The following is a 26,301-nucleotide window of genomic DNA, read 5'->3' as shown; positions in this document are numbered from 1 at the left end:
TGAACTTCTTATTTTTTTCTTGTTTTCCTGATTTTTGTTAAATTGCTTGCCTGTTTTCTCTTTTAACTCTCTAAGCACCTTTAGAACCATTATTTCTCATTCCTTTTCAGGCAACTCATGTATCTCCATTTCTTTGGGGTTACTGGAGGTTTTGGCTGTGTTCCTCTGGTGATGACAGGTTTTACTGACTTTTCACGATCCCTGTGGCTTTAGGCCTGGGGAAGGGGGATATGATGTCTCCTTGGCTCAGGCCTCTCAGGTCCACAACACTGACAACCCTGTGGGCCTTGGTGAATACTGTTGGGGGTCCAGAGAGACTGAGAGGGCTTCTAGGGTCCTTAGCATCTTCTTCAGGTAGAGCAGTTAGGGGCCAGGATAGGCCACTGTGGTAATCTGGTCCAGTGATACACACCGTTGGCGGCAGAGGCTAGCTGTATGTGCCTGTGTAGAGGCTGAGGCCAATTACAGGTGCACATGCAGTGGCAAGGGCTGGGGACAACAGTAAGGCTGGGGCCAACTACAGATGCAGTATTAGTTGCAAAAGCAGTGGCTCTCGGCATGCGCTCCCGTGACTGAAAGATCTTCCATCAGGTCAACAGCAGTTGAAGTGAGTGTGGGAACAAAGGCTGGCAGGTTGCGAGTGCATGGCCAGAGGGGCTAACTGCTGTTTACCCCAGTGGTAAAGGCTAGTGACAGGAGTCAGGGCCAGATGAGGGCCCATAAGCAGCTTTGGGAGCCTTGGATTTGGGGTGCATTCCCATACATAAAGAGTGTGAGGATGGCAGTAGAGGCTAGTGATGTAAGTTGGGCAGAGGGTGTACAGGTGCACAGCTGGAGGGACCTGCTGAAGGTGAGCTCAGCAGTTCAGGCCAGCGACAGAAGATAGGGCTGAATCCTGGTCCATAAGCAGTTCTGGGATCTTCGCTGTCTTCCATGGTCTTCCACAGTGCAGGGTCTTACCACAGGTGCACACATAGCAATGGAGGCTATGATGGGAGTCAGGCCAGTGACATGCAGGTACATAGCTAGAGGGGCTAGCCCTGAGTGTGTGCATGGTGGCAGGGGTTAGCTGCATGGTCTAGGTTGGTGTCTTGCACTCACACAGCCAAAGAGGCTGGGGCTGGCTGCCCAAATTGATCCCAGGCTGTGAGGTCCAGGGGAGAGGAAGAGGGAGGGAGTGGGTAGGGACTCAGGCATCTGGCAACTATGAGAACTATATGTTGGGCAAAAGCCTCAGTGATATGATCTGAGGGCATCCAAGGCAGTTGTATTGTCTACTCAGGAGGAAAAGCTGCTGGGAGCAGGTCCCTGAGGTCCATGGTCACTCCCACCATGTGGCTGACATTGGTCGCCCTTGCCCTTCCTTGGTTCTAGCCATCCCTGGACATCTTGGCTTTGCCAGTGTCTGGCTGGTGTGAAATGGAAGCGGATCTCTCCTGCAGTGTTCTGAAAGGCTGGCGGTGTTGGTTGCTTACCCTTCTTTCCCTTTCCCAATGACAGGAATTCTTTCTGGCTGGGGAGTTCTCTCTTGGTGTTGAGCGATGCCAGCCTGAATGATGGGATTATACAGGCGAAATGAAGCTATTTTTCCCACCCTTTTTGTGTGGTTATTCTTAGGGATTTCTGTCCCACTGTTTTGCTGAAGTTTTTTAGGTAGACTCCTGGGCTCTCCTACAGATGATTTTGCTCATGGATAGCTGTCTAATTACTGATCTTTGTTGGGGGTCAGAGGCTTAGGTCTTCTGTCCTGCCATCTAGGTGTCATCACTTCCCCATCTGAATTTTCCTATTTGTAACCCAAAGCCAAAGCAAGATGATCTTTTCTCTCACATGCAGGACTCAGCTGTGTTTGGAATTTCAGAGACTGGTGTGGAGAGTAAATGTCCCAGGGGTCACAGATGTAAGGAACGTATATCTCCCTGGTGGAGGATCTGTGCATTCTCCAGATGCACACACGTCCAGCCCAGGCTCCAAGGATATGAGCAGGGTGTTGGCAGTGCAACCCATTCACTGGCAAAAATGGAACCTCTTCTGTTGAAACATGGGGATTTTCAGGTACAGTATAAAGCTTTCTTATGAGATGATTCTCTTCCTTTCTCTCCCTTCAAAATCATTTTATACTAACCACTTTTTTGAAAATAGCTCATTTACTGCTTCTGACTTGTATGGAATCAAATATACAAAGCCAATTCTCTCTATGCCTTGCAGCATAGAAGCAGTGTTAGTGGTGTAGCAAGTTGGAAAATATCCTTGATTTCAAGGTAGCTACCCTGTGTTCAAGCCACAGCTCTTTGACCTTCTAAAATTTAACACTGAACTAGTCAATTGTCTCTAGATTTTCAATATTTTCTTTAAAATGGAAAAATAATCTCTGACCTGCCCTCAGGGTTGTGAGAACCAAATGAGTACTTTAAAAGAACATGATTTATATCCCGTAAAGTGTTAAACAATTACAGAATGACTGTATTATTTCTATCTTCCATTGGACAATTTATAGTATATTTCTTCTCACATCTATAGCTCTCAGTGGAGATGGTGTTATCTTTACTTAATCTCTGTTCCTATATAACCACTTTATATGCCTATTTTTTTTAAAAAGATGATTTAAAAATCATATTTTTTTAAAAGATGATTTTCTAAAGAAATCATCTTCATGGAACATTTAGATAGTAAACTAGTGAGGAGCAACTCTTTAATGGCTACTTTTTAGCGAAAGAGTGAAATGTGATGCTCTGGAAGTGTGGGGGACCCCACTTCCATCACCTAGGGCCCCCGCCAGGTTTACTTTGATTAACAAAAACAGTTGTGGAAAGGGATGGGGAAAGGAGGAGATGCAATCTTTAAATATTTGAATTTAATTCCACTTGCAATTAGGTGAGAAGAAGACACAGTAAGGTCAAGAATTAAGTATAAAATAAAACCTCCATACATAAATTTTATATAATAGTTTAACTCATTGAGACATAAACTTCTACTATAACAAACTGACTTCAGATTGAATGCTGAGGATTCTGTCAGTGAAGGACAAAGATTTCATGTATTAAGGGAAGGATCAGTTTGGTCAAGCAATTAATACTTGAATTAATAATTTAGTTAATAATTAATAAATAAAGATCATTTACAAAAATAATAGAAAGGAAGGAATTTAACTTGAGATAAGATATGGCATAAAATAAAAATTTTCTATTTTCCCTTAAATGGATACCTCATTTCCTATGTGTTTTTGAAACAGTATTTGTTAATTTATATAAATGTAAATTATTTACTAAAACACATTTTCTCTTGTTTTGCTCATTTAGTTTAATCCCTGTATCTTACTTCCTTCTCTCCTAGACAGGAAACCTAATGCCTTTACATACATTATTTTGTCCATAGGCTGTTCTTCAAGCTATATATTACTGTTTGGTGGGTACATATTTTTACTTTATGTGTTTTTTAATTTTTGTATACACATGCATCATTTCTGTTGCTGACTCTCTCACTCAGTACTCTATGTATTAGATCTATCCACACAGTTGTCTTTATCTAGTCTGTGGCTGCCAAGCTCTGCACGGCGTCTTCATGGTGTACATTCACCACGTCCTCCCATTCGTTATCCCAAGAATGAACCCCCGGTTTGACTCCCGCTCTCTGACCACCATGAAGAAAGCTTTAGTGAAATTCCTAGTGCACATACTTTAAAGACCCAAGATGAGGGTGTCTTTAGTATATACTCAGAGGAACAGGATGACTATGTCATAATGTTCTGTGCATACTAAATGGTAGTAAATATCTTTCCAGCATGACTGCCTTTGTTTATCTTCCCACTGCTGTGAGGCTCCAAAGCCCCACATGTCCACCAATACTGGCACTGGAGAGCTTAATGAGTTTTTCATCGACTCAGGAAATTATTACTGAGTGTCTATTATACATCTGATTGTTCTAGGTACTTGAAGTATAGTGGACACATGAGAAAGTGTAACAGAGGGACCTGATCTAATTTGGGGGATTGATGGTCAGTTAATGTTCTCTAAGAAGAGGAAGTAATATTTGATCTGAGATCTAAAGTTTAAGTGGAAGAGAATGGGGAGGCTAGTAAGAGTCAATGAGAAGACAAGGAAGACATGATAAGTATTCCAAACAGAGGGGAGGGTATGTGCCAAGAAGGCCTGATGTGGACATGAATATAGCTCTTTGGAGAAAATACGAAACCATAATGAGATATCATTACACACTCACTAGAAATGCCAAAATTGTAAGAACTGATTATATAAAGTGTAGGTGAGGATATGAAGCAATTGGAACTGTCATTCATTGTTAGTGGAAATGAAAAATGGCACACTCATTTTGGAAAGCAGTTTGGATGTTTCTTACAAAGTAAAACATACGGCTTTGCTATAACTTGGTAATTTCACTTCTAGGTAGATAGCGAAGAAAGAAAACTGAGTTGCTTTGCTTGTAAAATAAAAATTTGTACAAAAATTTCATAGAAACCTAGGTTCCTCAAAAAATTAAAAATTGGATTCCCGTATGATCCAGTAATTTCACTCCTGGGTATATTTCCAAAAGAACTGAGAACAGGATCTTGAGGAGACAATTGCATACTCATGTTCACTGAAGCATTTTTACAATAGCCAAGGGGTGGAGGCAACCTAAATGTCCACTGACAGATGAGTGGATAAAGAAGATTGTGGTATATACAAACAATGGAATATTATTCAGACATAAATAATGGAAACCTTGCCATATGCTACAACATGGATGAATCTTGAGAACATTATGCTAAGTAAAGCAAATAAGCCAGTCACAAAAGGCAAATACTACATGATTCCACTCATATAAGATATCTAAAGCAGTTAGATTCTTAAAAACAGAAAGTAGAATGGTGGTTGCCTGGAGCTGGGGAGAGGGGAAAAACAGCAGTTGTTTAATAGGTGTACAGTTTCAGTTTTGCAAGATGAGAAAGTTCTATAGATACGCTGCAAAACGATAGGCACAGTAGTTATTAGTACTGTATTGTGCACTTAAATATGGCTCAGATGGATAATGTTATGTGCTTTTTTTTTGCCACAATAATAACAAAATCTCACAGCAGCTTTATTCATTATGGTCCCAAATGGCAGAGAATATGAGTAGATGTTTTTTCCAAAGAAGATAGAAATATGGCCAAACGGTACATGAGAAGGAGCTCAACATCATTCATTCATCATCAGGAACATGTAAATCAAAACCACAGTGAGATATCACTTCACACCAGTCAGAATGGCTATTATCAAAAAGACAAGAAATTATCAAGATATGACAAGGATGAGGAGACAAGAGAACCCTCATGCATTATTGGTGGGGATATAATTTGGTACAGGCACTATAGAAAATGGTATGGAAGTTCCTCAGAAAGTTAAAAATGGAACTACTATATGATCCAGCAATTCCAATTCTGGGTATTTATCAAAGGAAATGAAAACACTAACTCAAAAAGATGTACGCAGCTCCATGTTCACTGCAGCGTTATTTACAATAACCAAGACATGGAAGTCACCTAAATGCCCATCAATTGGTAAGTGGATAAAGAAAACATGGTACAATGGAGTGTTACTCAGCCAAAAAAATAAATCTTGCCATTTGTAACAACACAGATGGACCTTGAGGGCATTATGTTAAGTGAAATAAATCAGACAGGGAAAGACAAATACCATATGATCTCATTTATTTGTGAAATCTTAAAACCCCTAAACTTATAGGTAGGGAGAACAGATTGCCAGAGGTGAGTATGGGGAAGGAAAGATGGGGACTGAGCAAAATGGTTGAAGGTGTTTCAAAAGGTACAAACAGACTTATTTTTTAAGTCCTGGGATATAATGTATAGCATGGTGACTATAGTTAAAACACTGTATTTCACTTTTGAAAGTTAAGAGAGTAAACCTTAAAAAGTTCTCAACATGAGAAAAAAGTTTACAACAGTGTGCCATGATGGATGTTAACTAGACTCACTGTGATCACTTCACAATATATACAAATATTGAATTGTTATATTGCACACCTGAAGTAATATGTTACATGTCCATTATGTCTCAATAAAAAAAAAATCAGAAAAATAAATTAACAGCTCAAATGGGAAATAAGCCAAACACCCATCCACAGGTACATGAATAAATAAATTAGGGTGTGCTTATATACCATAATAAAAATGAACAAATTACTAATTGGATAGATCTCAAAACCATTGTGCTTAGTGGAGTAAATGAAGCCACAAAAGCAGCAGTATGTATTGCATGGTTCTCTTTAAAGGAAATTCAAGAACTGGTAAAACAATTCCACAGTGTGAAAACAACAATAAAAGGGGGTTACCTCTGGAAGGAGTGGCATTGACTAAGAAGAGGCATGACTTCTGGGTGATGAAAATGTTCTCAATCTTATATGAGTATGGAATAAATAAAAATCTTTTGTGCATATTATTATATGCAAGTATATCTTGGTTTAAAAAAAATGAACCAAGGTCCTAGTTGGAACCCAAATCAGAAAATAAAGAGGAAAACTGTCAGAAATAAGACATAAAATGAAGGTGAGCATCTGATCATGCAGGGCTTATGGGTCCTGTTAAGAATGATGGTCTTTACGCTAATGGAAATGGAAAGGCATCGAACGGTTTCACGCAGAAGCATGGCAGGTTTTGCTCTCCAGTTGTTTTTTGTTTTGCTTTAAGAGCTCCCTCATTTCTGTATAGAAAATGAATTAGGAAGGAGGCAAAAATGGGTATGGAAACTAGTAAGGAAAGTATTGTATATGAGTTTGGATGATAGATGAAGGTACTTTGGGGCTGTCTGTTCACAGTAGCAGCTAAAAAATTATAGATGGCTTGCTCAGTATCTTCCACCCTGTGTCAATGATTTACTCCCCAGTTCTTGACTTGTGTTAGGTCTTTTATTCTGCAGCTTAATCTATCAAATGACTTGTCATTTATTATAGCTGATTTTTTATATCTGATCCTGCGGGAGGAAGAATAGCAGCCCCCAAAGCTGTCCACATCCTAATTCCTGGGAGCAAAATTGCCTTTGTTGATGTGATTAAAATTAAGGACTTTGAGAGGGAGAAATTATCCTAAATTATTCTGATGGGTATAATCTCATCATATAGAACATTCCATCCCAAAACAGCAGAATGCACATTCTTTCAAAGTTCACATAGGACATTCTCCAGGAGGGATCACATGTTAGGCCACAAAAAAAGTCTCAGTAAATTTAAGAAAACTGAAATTGTATCAAGCATCTTTTCCAACAGCAATGGAATGAAACTGGAAATCTATTTCAAGAAAAGAAACTGGAAAAAACAAGCTTGTGGAGGCTCAACAACATGCATTACACAACCAATGAATGGGTCAGTGAAGAAAGCAAAGGAAATAAAATAATACCTGGAGACCAATGAAGACAGAGACACAATGGCTCAAAATCTTTGGGATGCAGCAAAAGCAGTTCTAAGAGGGAAGTTTGTAAATGAGGCAGGTGTACTTCAAGAAACAAGGAAAACCTCAAACAATCTAAACTAACACCGAAAGGAACTAGAAAAAGAAGAACAAAGTCCAAAGTTAGAAGGAAGGAAATAATAAAGATGAGAGGGGAAATAAATGAGACTGAAAAAAAACAACAGGAAAAAAAATCAATGAAATTAAGAGCTGTTTCTTTAATCATATGAGCCTTTAAAAGCAGAGAATCTTTCTCGGCTTGTAAGCCAGTTTTCCCAGCTTTTTCCCTTCAATTGGAGAGAAATGTGATGAGTGTAGAAAGGTCAGAGAGATGTAAAGTTGCTGGCTTTGACCAGAGAGGAAGGGGGTCATGAGCCAAGGAATGCAGGCAGCCACTAGAAGCTGGAAAAGGCTAAGAAACAGATTCTCTCCTAAAGCCTCTAGAGAGGAACCAGGCCCTACAAACTTCTTGATTTTATCCCAGAGACCTGTGTCAGCTTTCTGTCATTTTTTTTTTGCCACTTTAAGCCACTAAGTTTACAGTACTTTTTAAAGATAGCAACAGGAAATGAATATAATCACCAACTATGCGACATTTTGAGGACTGCTAAGAAGCTTTGTGACCCTGGCTTTCCACACATTGTCTGACACATAGGAAACAGTCAGAAAGCACTTAAAGAATGAATGAACTCGGTACTCTCTCAGTTCATTCTGCATATTGGAGGGTGATCCTATGATCTGTCAGCATTATCTCCCATATTTTGTCCCCCTTGAAAGCAATTCTTTTCTTTATTCAAACAGACATTCTGCCTCCCCTCCAACCCTTCATGTTTCTTCAGTTGATCCATCTATGGTATAAGTGCTATGAATTCTGGTTAGCTGACATATCTGAAAATGGACATTTGTTCATTAGTACTGTGAAAGAAAATAAATGTAAAATATATAGTTTGAAAACTTTAAAGAAAGTGTAAAAACATTTGTTCTTTCAGAATTTAGCACATAGAGATGAGAGATTAGTAAACAGAGAGATGAGAAGAGATGAGGACACTATAAAACATGTTATCATTTTAACAATGGTTTTTTCTTCTGTCTTTGCATCCATCCATCCAGTATTTGTTTATACCTATGCTGTATTGGGCATTGTGGAAGTTCTTAAGTCAGCTAACTACAGATTAGTTAACTGAATCAATTTATTGGTTAGTGATTACTTGTCATTCTCTTGTTTTTAATGATTACGTTACTGATTTAACCTATGAATAATTAAACATATAGATGCCCAGGTACAGCCTCTATATTCTAACATTATAGATCACTAGATGATGAACAATGTATTAAGGGAGAGAAAAATACAGCAAATTAAGGAAGAAGAAAAATGATAGATAATAAAAACCAACCTTTATTGAGTACTATGTGTCAAGCATTATGTTAAGGTCTTAATATGTATTGTCTCATTTCATCCTCAAAACCCTATGAAATTTTCCCTTCATTTGAAAGATAAGGGAAATAAATCCCAGAGAGATAAGTTTCTTGTCTCTGATCACACAATTATTAATTTGGAGATGGGATTTGAACCTATGCAAGCTAATTCCAGGGTCATGCTCTAATCTTCCTCTGTCTTGCTGAGAAGGTAGGAGTGAAGGAGTGGAGAGGAAGATGAGATGATGGGAAGCTAAAGTTATCATGTATCTCATTTAACTTATGCTTTTTGCCAACTGTGTTTATTTTTCCATATTAAATACTTCTTTATAAGGAATTCAGAATGGAACCTTGAATACATAATTGGGCACTAATATTCTAAGTCACATAAAGAGGGGACAGACTGTTTCCTTTCACCAGGAGCATCCAAATCTCAGTCCACTTTTCAACTAAGGTTTTGCTGACACTGGATAAAAATTAAGAAAAAATTTATATTGGAATATTTGCCTGGCTAGGTAAATAAGTGCTCAAAATAAATTTATCATTGAGAAAAATCAGAAATGTGCATAATCTGTGCAACATTAAGCTTCTAGAAGCCTTGGAGACACAATCTCAGAGGATGGAAAACAAGAGTTGTGCTTCTAAATACATTAGACATGAATGTGTATTTAATGGTGGTCTATATTTCCTTATAAATCTTCAGAAATAGGAGAATGGGGTTGTCAATATCCTTGGCCCTACCAACAGGACATTCAAAACTAAGACAGGATATCTGGGGTTTTCCAGGTTATTATTATAGTTTTTAATACTCATGAATAATATTGTTACTCAAAAACCAAAATAGCCATACTTGGAATCATATATTTTCTCATGCTTCTGTATTATATAATGACTTGAAACTCATTCATGAGAAAATTTGCCAAAAGTTGAACATGAAATGATTAAACAAAAACCAGACAAGATTGTACTAAGAAAATCTAACATGATTCACACTAAAATTAACAGGTCAAACTGTTATTTGAAAATCAGTTTTTATTTTGATTAAAAAGAAGAGAGAGACAGTCAGGAATTCTAGAGTGTAAATGTGTTCCCAATAACTTAATAGCTGATCACCCTGAAGTCTTGGTTGCCAAAGAGAACTTTTTCTTTTTTTAGCATAGCTTGAATTGGTATCCAAGAATAAACCTGAATACTGCAGTGACTTTTCAAAGCAGAAGCATTTGTAACAGACATCCAACCACTGTAAACTATAATCTTTTAAAGGTACAGTCTCCTAGCAAATAAGAAAAAACCTAAGATCACAGTTCTTTCTTCCAAATGATAAGCTCTATGTGACCAGACCTATTTCTTTAATATTCTTTAAACGTAATATTCTTTGCACACACTCTGGGCCAGACTTAGATTTTGTTGTTTTGTTTTAATTTTTGCTTTTTTGATCATTTCTTTCCTGCTCAAGTCCTTGGCCATGTGAAAATCATGTTTTGAAAACTGTATTTTAGTCAGTCATTCCCAAAATGAATCTCCACATACCAATCTTTTTCTAAAAATTTATCCTTCATGGATCATTAATGAGTTATGAAAATGAAATGACTGTTTTTGCTGTGTTGTCATCTGCCCCCACCCCAAATCCAAGAAAAATGAACAAAAAGTACTTACAGTGGTTCCTCGCCAGGAGCATTTTATCCCTTATTCACTAGTGGTAAGTGAGTCAGATATGAGTTGGCCAGGAAAAGAGCTGCTTTACCCAAAATCTTAGTACAAAATGAATCATTTCACTCCAAACACCGACATATCCTCCAAAGTTACCGGCAAGAATCTCCTATGAAAAGCATCTCGCTTTCACCCTTTCCACCCAATTAGCTCTGATTTTCTGATTTTTCTATTTCCTGTGTACTTAGGCATTGCATTCACAACAAAGGCCCCAGAACACTTCTGTCTCTCCTTATCTCAGTCTCAAGGTCATCTGCCCTGTGCTGAGTAGGGGAACAACTCTAATGGCATTCCCCCGGAAAGAATAAATGCTCTGTGGCTTTCCAGGCTTCAATCTCTCTGACTCTCTCAAGTGCAGAAACCAGTTCTAAAAGAATTTTTCTTTTCCTCTGCTAAAGAAGTGAGTTCAAAGCCATAGAAAATATTTCAAGCAAAACCATTTTTCTTCCCACAAGAAATACCAATCAAAATAGATACAGTCTGTCCAAATCTGCACCACAAATCCCAGCCACAAGCTTCAGCTGTTTCCCTGTACATCAGAGTACGCATATTCCCCTGCCCATTCTTTCTTTGCTATCACATGAAGCTTTAAAATTACTGTGAACTGAAGCCAGGCTTAAGTCTCTATAGATTATCAGGAGTGAAGCACACTATTTACCTGAGGAAAAACAAGCATACTTACAGAGCCAATTCTTGCCAAAGTGCAGAGACTTTTATATTACTTGGGGCCCATAACATGACTTATTATTCCTAACTATTTTAAGCTCTGTAATTTAATGGACAAAATTACATAATTCATTTCACTCAGATTGGAATTTAGCTTTGTCTCTCTATATTAAATGAATTCTAAAGAATTGCTTTGTTTCTTTTATATCCAACACTAACAGATGTTAGTTTCCTCAGTTTTATAGCCCACAGATGACAGACAACTAACTGTTCTTGGTCTTGGGAATAATTGCAACACCTTTGAATTATGAACTTGGTTCGGTTCTTAGCTGGGAACAGCAGGGGGTTAGTTCATATTATCAAAGATGTAAAATGAGCTTTCCCTTATGCTCTGAATGCCCATATGAAGATGTCTTCTAATACAGTATTGCACAGCTTTTTTTCTTACTGGTAATCTGCTCTTTAAGTGGTTATGGTAAAAAAAAAGTATTTCCATAAAAATGAAATCTCCTATTCAATGTATCTCCTGCTCGTGACCAAAGCAAGATGTTAAATCCATTAAACTCTGAATATCCAGTAAAAGCAAAAAAGCGAAAACTGTTCAAGTTGTGCATTCTTGGGAAAATTGCCAATTTATGTACGAGTAGCAGGAGCTGTGTAATTAATGGTGATGTTATTGATGGAGGGAGTCTGATTTCCTTCACGGAAGCCATTTAAAAGCCCAAGCTGGCAGAGCTTTAGCAAAGCCTTACCTTATTCATTTTAAAATTTAGGAAATGTGACTTTGAAGTCAACCACAGAAAGCGCTAACGTTAATGTATGTACATTTAAGTGGATTTGGTCACAGGAGACGTAAAAGAACTCCTGAATGTAGCATCATCAGTAGGGTAGGGTGATGGCCACCAAAACACATAAGCCCAGGGGCAGTTCTTAAAAGAGGAAGGTGCAAACCCAATCTTAGGTTAACCTTAATTTTTCCTCCTGAAAACTATGTTCACATGAACACTAATAGAAATCCTTCTCATAAAATAAAATCAGACTCAAGTCCACATATTCCTCTCCCTACACTTCCGTCTCCTTTGGAGGCAACTTCCGTTTTGACCCAGTCGTTTGCCTCAAGGAGCTTGAATGTATTTAGGCTATCCAACAAACTAGCCATAGCTCCATCTACTGCTCTCCTTTGTCCCCTTTGTCATATTCGCAATTTCAAAATGATAATAGAAAGAAAAAGAACATCTGGAAAAATAGAGATAACTAAGGAAAGAAGTTAAGTCTATAAGCAGCTCTTTCCATAATGATCTGCACTAAATTATCCAATAAGTAGAGTTTTTTTCACCACGTATCTCATCCCCTCTATTTCTCTGTGAACTGCAGCCACACACTGTAGTTCTGTGTTTCCCATGCAGAATGAAACAAATGAATTCTTGACAGTCTACAACCTGTGCAATGGCATCTGTGGCTTTGGAGAAGACAGGTGGTGGAAGCTGAGGAGAAAGGAGAGGGAAAGCCTGGAGAGAGGCCCACGAATGCTGATGATGTGCCTGGATGTTACTGACCTTAATGATTCCCCCACGTTCGATCCATACCTGCTGTCTTCTCGAGCAAAGGGCTGTTCCACATCCACCGTGAGGGAGGCCAGGGCAGAAACAGTCTCTGTCTCCTCTTGCAGCTGAGCCCCAGACAGAGCACAGCCCCTTGGCACAGTCACCATCCTTACCGACTTCCAGTACTTGCCTAGAAAAATATTCATCATGCTTTAAAATGTGAATTTTAACAAGGGAGTATTAATCAAAATACTTGTATAGGTCCAACTCAGAGTAGTTACAATTCACCATATTGTATACAGTTGTAATTTGGTTATTTAACTCTAATGATTAAGTCTGTTTCTCAATCTAAGAATATCCAGTTGTGAAGTGCTCATATTCCCAAGCTTGATTCTCCCTTGCTCAAAAGGTAATGAAGTGAGGAATAATCATGGTCTAATGAACTCACTATCAGACAGACAGCTGTCTCTTCAACTAAGTAAGCAAACTGAGCATTGTGCCCTCTGGGAAACACTCAAGAGATTGGGAGGTAGAAGTCTCATGGAGAAACTGAATGAAATAGTAACACTGAAAACTTCTACTTGAGCCTTTCACTTTTTTAAAAGAATGAGGTTGGAATATTAAAGAGAAAGAAAAGCCCAGAAATGCCAGCATGAATTGAATGGCAACTTTGCCAGAACAATCAGGCTTGTTAGTCCTGGATGTTCTTTCTTTCTCAACCCCAGGGTGTATGCTAGAACAATAATTGATTTAAAACTTTGATATATGTACTGGCTGATGTTGGAACCCTTCCATATGTCATATGGATGTTTCTTTTTTATTTGAGGCAGGGAAGGAGAATGAGAGGAAAATAGGAGATTATTTCATGAGAACATGCCAGTGGAGTAAGCATGAAAGAGCACAGCTGACGGCCTTCTTGCAGCCCCTAAGCTATTTTCTGTGAAGTGTTGAGTGGCCCCAAATCAAAGGAGGAGAATCTCCCTAGGTGCTGACTATGGCTTACCAGGTTAGAACCATCTCTGTGGACTTACCAATTAAGTGGGAGGTTGGCATGCAGTTTGCTTACTTCCAAAAAAAAGTTCCATGAGAACAGAGAAGGGGAATGGATGAATACTGTATTGAGAAGGAAGGTAACTAGGTTCTGGACCCAGCTCTACCACTGACCCAGCTATCACGTTGACAAGGCTCTCCAGCACTTTATTCTGCTTCTCAAAACAGGTGGATGGTCTCAAATCTACTTCAAATAAACTCAAGTCAATCTACATCAAAGCAAATAACTAACATTTCATGATTGGCCTTTTCTTATCTTACTGCCTTACAAAGGACCAGATGTCATGTGAGGGGCGGAGACCCAGTCTCCCCACCCAGTCCCCATGCCAACAGGGCATTCTGACAAGGATGTGCACTACTACTTTACTTGCTGTGATCACCTATTCTGACCAAAGTTTGAGAATCATAAAGCTTTTCATTTGGGCTGAATGATAATAATTCCAACTGTGAATGAACCCATCGACTAACATATCTGACAGTTAAGCTGTGCCAGATGTTGAGGAAAGAAAGATGCTTCCCTGACAATGAGAAATTCATGGTTTAGCTGAGATGCCAAGTGAGAGAAGACTTGGCAGAAAAAATAACACCTGACCAAGTATTTGAATGACCATCAGAAGTTAGTCAAGCTGGAAGGGAGGGGGCAGTGGTGATGAGGTATCCCTATAAGAGGAAACAGCACACCAAAGTGCAGAACCTGGAGACTGTGGCTTATTGGGGTACAAAGTCCACTGCTAGGCACAACTGGAACATAGGAAAAGTCTGGGGTGTGATGAATGAGATGGATGTGGTATGCAAGGGCTAATTAACACACAATCTGATAATATGCTAATGATCTTGGACTTCCACTGTGGGCCATGAAGGGCCATTTTAAGCAGAAGAGGCAGAGAAACAGGTTTAAGTTTTTAAAAGATCCCTCTGGAAAGATCATGGCTGATGGACTGGAAGGTGATGAGATTGGTGGAAGAAAACCAATTTCACATCTTGACAAAAGTCTAGGCAGGGAATGATGATACCTAAATTAAAAGGAAGTGACAGAATAGAAATGAGGGGATGGACTAAAGAGGACAAAGAGGGGATGCTTAGGAGGGAGACAGTGGGAAGGCATCTTGGCTTATTCTTTAGTGCCCCTGCTTCTCTCAACTTGGAAAGATGACCTGAATTGACAGCTCCATTCCAAGACCCTAATTTCTCTGGATCACAGTATCATTATAATCTTACCCAAGCTGGAAATGCCATATTCTCTAAGTGTATTCAGTTGTAATGAATTTCACAAAGTGTTGTAATTAAGCATTATTTTAGCTCATAACATTTACAATGCTGGTGGTGCTGGATGACACCAATTCTTTTTTCTCTAGAGTGACTAATAGGGGGCCTCTGAGAAACAACAGGTGGCTGGTTGTTTATGGGTTAAATTATGTTATAAACATTATCTGAAAGAGACACTAACATTATTGAGCTCCTAATATGTGCCAAAGACCGTGCTAACTGTTTTCACATTTATAATCTATAACTTCACTTAATCCTCATGACAACTATGTAGGTAATGTTAGGTAATTTTTTCTAGGGTCACATGGCTATCAAGCAGAGGAGCTGAAATCCTCACCCAGAGCTGCCTGACTCTAAAATGTCTCTTACTCTGTACTCTGCGGTCCTCCTTCATGTAGTTCTTCTATATCCTCCATCCACTACACACAAAAGTACAAAAATAGACTCAGTTTATGAAAATCCCAACTTAAAATAATTATGCATATTGCAAAAGAATTATACACACACACACACACACACACACACTTACATATACATACTTCACCAAATAAATCATGTTTGGTAATAAGTTATCCTCATTATTTATATATGTGACTCAGTTGATCCTTTATGATATGGGTTTATTGCACCAAGTGAGACAACCACATTGAGACTCTTTCTTTCTGTTCTTCATTTCTCATAACCTTATACTACTGCAAACACTTGGTTACTAGGTTAAGTTATTGATGAAGCTATTATACAACTGGAGACAAGGGCTCACTGAAGAGTATGAATGAAGGCCATTGAAAATGGAGGCCTGAATTAAAGTCAATATTTCTGGGTTGGAGATTCCCTACTAGTTCCAGAGAAGTTATTTGGATCATGCTGGGACACAACTGCCACATTTGTAACATGGTAGAGGTAGGCTGGATAACAATGAAAAGTCTCTTCTTGCTTTAATTCTTAGTGATTGTGATTCTTCTGATCTCATATTATGTATCACTCCTGGATTTTAGAATAAATTTGTTATGGCAGAAAACCTTACTTTTCTGTGTGCCTATGAACTCTTGAAGAGGTCAGCAAACATTTATTTTTAGATATATGACAATCTAGAGTAACCAAGGGCTTTAATTTTCAAGCATTGTATTTTTTCCTGAACAAGAGAGCTCTTGGTCATGGACAAAACAATCGTTCTTACTCTCCAAACAGAATCAGAGGTATGAACCCTTAATAACAATTTTTCCGCACTATGACTGACAGTGATCCTTGAAAGTTTAGCCTTTATGTATGTTAGTAAGAAAGAATTTAAGTAGCTGAGACTTTCTTGATGAAAATTTAATGTATGTAAAATATCCTAAGTTAAGATTAGATGTTAGAAGTTTGATTTTTATCCAAATATATGGGGTTCCTGACTCAGAAATAACCCCAAAATTTAAATTCAATATGGCCTCTGGCAAAGCCTATAAAAACAGGGGAAACATTTAAAATTAATAATGCATTTATAGACCACTATCTCTATTTGTAAGGGAAAATAATTAAAATAGAAGTGGGTCTATACAGACTGTGCAATGTGTAGCCAATTTAAACCCCACAACTTATGGGTTATATTTCACATGATAGGTAGGTGTTTTTTTTTAGGAACATTTGTGCAGGAAAATCATATCTCCTGGTATTGGAATAATACCACCATTAGCACACAAGAGAAATGAACCAAGGTTTACTGCTAGAGTTTTCAGGAGCTGCTATCCATAAAGTAAAGTATTAGTAACCAGCCACCACTGGATTACTCTCCTAAGGCAATAAAACTGGGAAAAGAGAGTTTTCCATTAACACTAAACATGTACACTCCCTTTGGTCATATGCTCTATCCTTACTTGTTTTTCTCACTATGTTCACCTTCCTGCTTTTCAGTACTTCTCTTTTTGAATTTTCAGTGTCTTTCTGCATTTCTGTTTTGTCTAATAAAGGTAAAGCAAAGAATCAGTTTAAAATAAAGGTATAAACTAGATAAGGGGATACAGTCAAGACTTAGAGATGGAGACCCATAGATGGAGCGTCATTGGGTCAGACAGGGGCAATGAGAGGGCATACTATAGTTCCTATATAATCAAGCTTCAGTATAAACCAGATTGTTCTTGTACTGAGCAATTTGGAAAACTAGGCTATTGCTGACATATGAAGGTCTGTGTTAGAAATAACGCATCTACCAAAAGTTTTTCCAACCAAAGTCATTTGACACTGAAAATCTCCTGACCCCAGAAATCTCCCCCTTCCATCATCATTTTGGAAGCTTTCCAGTCACTTCTCAGGTTTGTTCTTGCCATGTGAGTGATATTGCCTTTAGTCATCAAAGACCATATCTCATAGGAAAAGAAGCTGGCACTGACCTATACCCCTTCTTGTCCCCTCCAGCTCAGAGATTATTAACACCTGGGACTTCCAAGAGGCCAAGGCTCCTGGGTCCTCTAGAGCTCAGAGCCTTTAATACTTCTTAAAGATACAATTTTTAGCTAAATGGAGAATTTTATTGGATCCAAAGCACTGATACATGCAAAAATGAAGATGTATTGAAAATTGGTATATAAATAATTTGACCAGGTATTTTTCATCCAAGTTGCAGCAACTTTGAGGTTAAAAGTAAAATGAGCCTACAAATAAATAAGAAGTATATGTTATGGAAATGTTCATTTATTGATCAACAAATTATTTTTATCACTGGACCTATAAACAGTCCTATTTAAAAGTTATTTTCACAACTAAAATGCATTATAAAAAATAAAAATAGCATAATGAATGCATGCCAAAGCACAATAACCAACGACTTTATATTATTATCTGAACATTAGAAAATAATGCAAATACAATTATGATTGTTGTAAATATTTACATATGGTATTCAATCTTGTGGCCATATCTCTCACTGACAATATCATTGTTACTTTTTATGAAGAATGTACTTTCTGTTTCATTATGGTCTAAGTATTTTAGACTTTATTCATATCATCACATGCCATCTTCTTCAAAGAGGAATTTTATGGCTAATAAATCTGAAACTATGTCTTTAATTCATCCTCAAAAGACTATAACATTTTTGGTTGATGAATACTGTTTCTTCAAGTGGGGTGCTATCTGGTAAGCTCAGAGCAATTTCTACTAAATGTGGAAAACTTTCACTTCCCATTTTAAAAATATTTAAATAAGTAACTATTTTGTGCAAATATTTTCATGACTATTGTCTTTTTCTTCCTTTCAGAGTAACTTTCTTTGGCAAACATTTTATATAAGCCAAACTTATCAAAAAAGTTTTCTCCTTTATGGCTCTTCAAAATTTTATTTACTAAATTTAGATGCTGCAAAATCAGATGACATTTCAATATCATTCCATTCCAGAACATAAATTTTATCCAGCTAAAAATAGTACTTTATCAAATTTCTAACAAATAGACATCTTTGAAAGCCCAGTTGAAGATTTGCAGAATCAAATCCTGTGCATGGTTTGAGTGCTTATCCTTCAATTTATTTGTTTATTCCTTTGCTTCTGTAGGGATCAACTTCAATGTTTCCCTTTTTGTAAACATTATTTCCTGTAATTTCAATTCATTAAAAACTTCAAAAGCTGATATTTTTGCTTCATTTCATGACTATTTCTTATTTATTTCATTGAGGTGTAGTTTACAGTCAATAAATTTACCTGTTTTAAGGGCAAGTTACAATGCATGTCGACAAATGGGTGCAGCCATATAACCACTACAACAATCAAAATATAGAATATTTCTTCACTCTAAAAATTCCTTTTGGCCCCTGTGGATCAATTTCTTGCCTTCCTTCTTGGCCCCTGACAATCGGAAATTCTGCCACTGTACTTTTGCCTTCTCTTTAATTTTATGTAAATGAAACCATATACTACAGTACTTAATATCTGGCTTCTTTCACTTAATGTAATACTTTTGAGATACAAAGTATTTCTTATTAATCTTATCATCTAAATCTGTTTCTCTGTATGTAATATAATTTTTCTTGTCTCTAGCTTCCTTTGATATTGAATTAGATGTTCCTCAGTGTGATTTTAGTTATGTTTATTCTGCTTGAGATTTTCTTGGATCTTTGAATTTGTAATTTTCATCAAATTTATAAAACCTTTTTTTATTATTTCTTCAAATACTTCCTCCATTGCCTCCTTTTCTGGGACTCCAGTTATAGGTATGTTAGACTAATTGATATTGTCCAATATATCACTGATACACTATTTTTCACTTTTGATAGTTTCCGTTACTTCTTAACCTCCTCACTAGGTTTTTGTTTCTTTTTGTTTTGTCTTCTGTAGCATAAAATCTACCATTAATCCTTCCAGGGTGTAGAATTTATTTCAAATGTAGCATTTTTCATCTCTAAAACTTCCATTTGCATGTTTTTTAGGTTTTTCATTTCCCTTCACATTATGCTTGCAATTTCCTCTTCACATTGAAAGTAACTATTTAACATTCTTGACTGCTAATTCCATCATAGCTTGCATTTCTGAGTCAGTTTATGTTCATTCATTTGTCTTGTAACGCTAGGTCATATTTCCCTACTTCATTGCATGCCTGGTAATTTTCATTTGGATGTCTGACATTGTTAATTTGAACATTTTTAGTTGCTGAATTTGTTGCGCTCTTTGAAAGTGTTGGACTTCTGTTTTAGAATGCAGTTAAGTTACTTACAATCAGTATGATCCTTTGGAGCCTTGCTTGTACTCGGTTAGAGTGGCTCCAGAGCAGGCTTTAGTTTAAGGCTAATTTAGCCCTACAACTAAGATAAAACCATTTTGATGTCTCTACATGATTCCTTGTGTATTACAAAGTCTCTCCATTCTGGCTAGTGGGAATGCAAACTGTTCTTCATTCTGCGTGAACTCCTTGAATTGTTTAATCTACTGTTACCTATTGACTAATTCCCCAGCTTTGTAGAGATTCACCTCATGCATGTAAAGATAAGTAAAACAAAGGTTCCTGTACAGATACATGAAGCTCTTTCTCAGTAAAGCAACTTCGTCTCAATTATTCTGCCCCATAAATTCCAATCATTCCATTCTGCCCAAACTCTGCCCACTTTATCTTCAACTCAGAAAAATGACTGCACTCTCTTTGGATTCTCTTTCCCTGTGCCTCAGCCTGTAAACTGCCTCTCATCAGTAAGCTTGGGCAATTGTAGGTCTCATTTTTTTGCTTCTCATTCCTTACTTGCTTCCTGCTGGGATCACTACCTGTTGTCTGGTGTACAAAACAGTGTTTCATATGTATGTTTTTCTGGTATTCTTTTATTTTTCATCGAAGGATAATTAATAAATTACTCCTTCATATGTAGGGCCAGAGGTCCATTTATTATTTTGATTAATGACTTCTAACTGATTAAAAAATATAATAAAAATTCAGAAAACTCATTTAAAAAATAGTTTAGTATTACTATAGAATAATCATAAACATTTGTAAAGTATGGTTGAGAATGGGCAACAAAGAGAAATTCTGTATTGCCACACTGAAGTTTTATGTTTTCTTTTGTACTGTCATCAATAACAGCTGTATTTCAAAAAACGATGGTATTTAACCGTGTTCCACCCTGTGTTTATATAAAGATATTTAAGATTTTTGACACCTATAGCTTAACTTTTCATTGGCAGTTTCACTAGTAATTATATTTTTAAGTTATTTATAAGTATGTAAGAACTTTGTATACTTTATAGCTAGTGCCAAATATATTTCTATTCTTGAAGATTGAGCTGTGCTCTGCCAAAATCTAAATTTGCATATTAATACAAAATCAAATTATTTCTTTGTTAGCATTAGATTTTCACTGTAATTTATAATAGCAATCACAATAATGCCCTATGTTTCAGTTTTGGCAAATTATTCCCAAAAGCTTTACTTTGATTCTATGAACTGAATGAAAATATCAAACCATTATGAGAATTAACTGATTTTTCTGTTGAAGCATCTTGGAGATTCTTGAAATATCTAAGGGGACTGCATCACTTAAAAAAGAGATTCTTCTGGTGGAGTCAATAAAAAACTATTACTTCACTTTGGAACTTGAAAAAGAACAATTGAAATTGAAAGTTCATTTTATAAATTTAGAAGCATAGTCAGGATAACTAAATAAAAACTCATGCTTCATGGAGTGACACTAACCTGCACCTTCTCCAAGTGCACTTGTTAAACTGTCTCCATTTTGCCTAGCTTTTATTTTTGTTTTTATTATTATTAAATTTTAGATACTGCTACTGATTCAGAAGTTTTGTTTTTTCAATGTTCATGTCATACATGGAATCACTATGTCCCCATAATAAATGATGAATATTGACATTTCATGCAAGTTACATATTTGCTATCAACTTCCTTGGGAAATAATGATTAAGCACTAAATTTTTTAACATGCACGTTTGTTTCTGAGTACATTTCAACCAACAGTGTTAGCAAAATTTAAATATGTAGTAAATCATAAATAAATAGCTGTAGATTCAGTGTACAATAATTGACAAACCTCTGTAGAAGAAACATTCAGATTGTAGATGCTGCATACAGGACTGCCCCCTCTCTATTTCTTGAATATGTATTTTATCTACACCTAACCTCTGATTCTCCATGTCCTGGCATCTTGGTGGCTTTATGCATATTACACACTGTGGCTACAGCCCATGTAGCCAGGTACACCAGATGGCAGCAATGCTGAATACTTTTCCCTCCACCTCCCAGTGTCCTTTACAATTGGTGTCTTGGTTGGTGTCTGTTATTTCAGTATCCAAGATACCACTGGTTTCAGATTTTTCCTTTTTCATAAACCAGATTGGTCCCACAACCTGTTTTTGTAAATAAAATTGTATTAAAACACAGCTGCTCATTATACTTTGGCTATGGCTGCTTTCTTGCTACAACGGAAGAGTTTAAGCAGTTGAAACACACTTACATGTGTACTACCCAGCATTGTACAGAAAAACTCTGTTGATCTCTGGTATAAAGCAAGGAAGTAATTTTGTAAAAAATCACTCTACCAGTATGTTAGAGAATACTTTAGAGAAATAAAGAGTGGATTGGATAGACCACTTTATAGGATATAGAAATGGTCCAGGAAAAAGATTATGGAAGCCTGATTTGGGACAGTGGCCATGGCAAGAGAGATAAATGGCTGAATGAATGAAATGTTCAAGGAGTACAACAAACAAGATGGGGTAATGAGCTGGATATAGACAACTATGGGTTGAATGGAGAACAACACTCAACTGATACCTCCTAAATTCCTGCATAGCAAAACTGGCAGGATGGGGTGCCATGTCTATGTGGATTAAGAAACGTGGAAGAGGCTGATGTCTGGGGCAAAAAGAAAGACAGTGACTTTGGACATGTTGACTAGATGTGCCTTTGTGATATCCAGGAGAAGATGCTAAGCTAGAAGTTCTAATAAATATTTGGAACTCAGACCTCAGGTATGAACTGAAGATATAAATTTTTAGAGCTATTCATGTAGAGATGACTATGAAGCTTTGGTCTAGGACAAACAGCAATAATCAAAATGATAAATATTTAATGGATGCCTATGATATGGCTATGATAATGTTCTTTATATGTAGTTTCCTGTACATTCAAAACTACCTTGTGAGATAAGATTATCTCATGTTCCTTAGTTTAAAAGTGAGAGAACTGAAGTAAGGAGGGTGGAAATAACTTATTCATATCATACACTTAGTGAAAGAATATATAGTATGAAAAGGATTTAGGTAGAGGATGATGGACTCACTAAGCAGAGAGTTTGCATTTAATTTTGCAGCAAGGGAAAAAGGAAGGGCTCTAACAGTTCATTTGTTTGGTTGGCTAAAACATAGACAAAAAGGCAGTTCACAATGAGTGATTTAGAAGTGTCAGGCCTGCCTTGGTTTAATGAAGAGGAAGGGATTCAAAGATTTAGGGAGATTGGGGTGTTAGAGTATATTTGTCCTTTATGACACACTGGGAGGGTCTAGAAAACATACCTTTCACTATGACCGTGAGAAATAAATTTGTGAAAAGAGCCCAGCATCCTTGAAGCACTCTGTGATTGCTCATTTCTGTAGGCTGTAACTTACAGTGGGAACTGTGATCACTGAGTTAAAAAATCTAAATGCAATGGGAATCACTGGACCCTGCAGTGGCAGGGGCCAAGTGGCAGCGTTCAACTGCTGAAGTCAAGGTGACTGTGGTTACCTAAATGAACAGTAGAGTCAAGGCACGGGTTAGATAGAATGGTGGAATGGGTTTTAAAAGACTCTGTTTTCGTGTAAGCTATGTGGTAATACCTTGTAAGAGTGTAACAAGGTTTTCCAGGAGGTGTATATGCTCTAGATCAGCATCTAAAACACTATGGTATTGCTGTCATATCCAGGATTCATGTGATCAGCAAACAAGAGGTGGAAATGGGGGTGGCAACACTCATTATTACAGGTAGTTACCCACTGGCAAAATTTTTGCTCCCTGTTCCTGTGGCCTTTTGCTATGGTAGCCTAAAGGTCTTTGTTCCAAAGGGAGGAAGGCTTCCACCAGGAAACACAGCAATGATTCCACTGAGCTGGAAGGTAAGACTGCTGCCCTGCCACTTTGGACTCCTAGTGCCTCTGAATCAATAGGCAAAGAAAGAATGGTGTGACTGATCCTGACCACCCAGGGGACATTCGACTGCCACTCCATAATGGAGATAAGGAAGAGTATATGTGAAATACAGGTGTCCATTAGGACACCTCTCAGTACTACTGTGTCCTGTGATTAACGTCAATGGAAACCCACAACGACCCAACCTAGGCAGGACTACCAGTGGTCTAGACCCTTCAGGAATGGTTTTGGTCCCTCAGACTTTGCTAGGTAAAGAACCATGACCAGCCGAGGCGCTAGCTGAAGGCAAAGGCAATACAGAATGGGTAATGGAAGAATGTAGTTATAAGTAACAAGTTACAGTAATAAAGACTGAAATTGTCATGAGCATTTTCTCCTTATTTTGTCATGAATATTTGTATGTATGTAAATATCTTTATTTTCCTCCATCCCTTACTTATCATTAACATAAAATGCATTGCCTTTGTATCATACAGTTAAGTATTGTTAATTTTATATAATAGTATTTAAGTTACGAGATACTGAGAACAAGAGTAAACTACATCACTTAAAGCTTTTCCTTCTCTTGTGGGGAAGGGTTTAGTGTGTTTTTGGTTGTACTCAGGATAGTTGTACTATGTAAGGCAGAACTATGACCTTGTTACAACTATCATATTTAAGTGAAGATTAAGCATGATTTAAGAAGATATGTTTGGTGCCACATTGACAAGAGATAGACTCATGATGGTTAATTTTACGTGGCAACTTGACCTGGCCCAGGTATTTGGTTAAATATTATTCTTGGTGTTTCTGTGAGAGTGTTTGTGGATGAAATTTACACTTGAGTCAGTAGACTGAGTAAAGCAGATTGCCCTCCAAATGTAAGTGGGCCTCATCCAATCAGTTGAAGGCTGCATAGACTAAAAGGCTGAATAAGGGAGAATTCTCTCTCTCTCTCTCTCTGACTGTGCTCAAGCTGGAACATTCATCTTCTCTTGACCTTGGTCTCAAACTGGAACTGACACTACTAATTCTCAGGTCTTCAGACTTGGACTGGAACTGTACCATCCATTCTTCTGGGTCTCCAGCTTGCCAAGTGCAGATTTTGCAATTCTGCCTCTATAACTGCATGAAGTGCCTTATGGCACATATAGATGTATAAGTACACATATATGACATTTACTGTATATATTTTTTCTGCTTTTCTGAAGAATCCTCACTATTACAGATAGGGAAAAAACCAAGGTGAACTTGGGACATATTGTGCTAGAAACAAAGTGCTCACAAAAAAGATGGAGTCATATCTAAAGGATAAGGAGCCAGTCTGAAAGAGTTCTGAATGGTCAGATATGTGACAATTTGAGCAACAAAATAAATAATGATAGTACTTGATTTTAACTCATAAATATTCATGAGCCCATATGGATGTAAATACATAATGAATAAATTAATAAATGGAAGAGAAAGGACAACAAATTATTGCAGATCATTTCCAAGTAATGTATGAGTAAGGAAAATTGAAAATCAGCATTTGAACACTAGAGAGATAATTTTTGCAGACAAGATCCACCAATGGCTGCTAAAATTAGTGGGCAAATCTTTGAGGAGAAACAGGATATTTACATACTCTTAAAGTATCTTCCCAACATATTTACTAATTTTAAGGAGAAACACTGTAACATTACACTGCAGAACTCTTTAATTCTGTCATAAAGGTCAACTTCACCTTTAAGATGACATATTAACATTATGTACTGTGGATCGGCTGCACTTAGCATGGTACTACATCACTGCCAAAAACACACATCTTAAATCTAACCATGAGGAAACATCAGGAAAATCCAAGCTGAGAGACAGTCTTCAAAATAACTTTCTTCAAAAGGATCAGGGCTGTAAAAGACAGAAAGACTGAGGAACTTCACAGGCAGGAGAAGACTGAGAAACAACTCAGTGCAATGTGTCCATCACAGATTGAATCCGGGAACAGAATAGAGAGATTTGTGACAAAGGTCGTGAAATCCAAAGGAAGTCTATAGTGTAGTTAATCATATTTTATTACTGCTATTTTTTTTAGTTTCTATAATTATGCTATGGTTATGTAAGATGTCAACATTATCAACATTAGTGGAAGCCAGGTGAAGGTTATGTGAGAACTCTGTATTATGTCTATAATTTTTCTCTAAATCTAAAATTATTTCAAAATAAAAAATCATTTTTAAAATCTAGCAGTAGAGATGCCACTGGTGACCACAGTAAGTTACAACCAGACTAGAATGGTTCTGTCAGGGATTCGGAGCTGAGAGAGTGGAGATGACCAGAGATATTTTTTAAGAAGGTTTTCCTGAAGGGTTGCAGAGCAACAGGATGATAAACTAGAGAAGGAGTAAGGTTTCTGGAGTGTGTTTTTAAGCTGAGAGGCATTTTAGGATGTTTAAACATTGATGGGAATGATCAGTTCAAAGAGAGCAGTTTGTAGCTACAATCCACTTGGGGTTAGGTTTGAATATGAGATCAAGGAGGTGAGAAGGATGGAGGTGTGAGGAGAGTGAAGTTTGAAAGAGTAGTCTGAGAGAAGCAGAGAAAGTTGGCCTGAGAAACATAGTAGGATTATAAGGTGCCCACTTGAATTTGGTGATCACAG

At 37.3% G+C, this 26,301-nt stretch overlaps 1 protein-coding gene and 1 long non-coding RNA gene across 4 annotated transcripts in view; one reads left to right on the top strand and one right to left on the bottom strand.

The window, feature by feature from the left end:
- HDAC9 (histone deacetylase 9) overlaps positions 1–26,301 on the bottom strand; it is a 930,736-nt gene that overhangs the window by 13,031 nt on the left and 891,404 nt on the right. Inside the window, exon 28 of the mRNA XM_057504568.1 lies at positions 12,787–12,964. Within this exon, the coding sequence (XP_057360551.1) occupies positions 12,787–12,964 (178 nt within the window). The remainder of the gene's footprint in view (positions 1–12,786; positions 12,965–26,301) is intronic.
- Positions 1–26,301, top strand: part of LOC130684290 (uncharacterized) — a 203,586-nt gene that overhangs the window by 104,306 nt on the left and 72,979 nt on the right. For 2 of the 3 annotated variants that reach the window (XR_008998507.1, XR_008998505.1), the window contains exon 3: positions 1,837–2,055. The exons of the other annotated variant lie outside the window; for it this stretch is intronic. This is a non-coding gene — a long non-coding RNA (uncharacterized LOC130684290). The remainder of the gene's footprint in view (positions 1–1,836; positions 2,056–26,301) is intronic. 3 annotated transcript variants of the gene reach the window in all.

Source organism: Manis pentadactyla, chromosome 7 (genome assembly GCF_030020395.1).
Source record: "Manis pentadactyla isolate mManPen7 chromosome 7, mManPen7.hap1, whole genome shotgun sequence".
NCBI lineage: Eukaryota > Metazoa > Chordata > Mammalia > Pholidota > Manidae > Manis > Manis pentadactyla.
The sequence above is the reverse complement of the archived record's forward strand: the minus strand, read 5'-3'. Positions and strand labels throughout refer to the sequence as shown.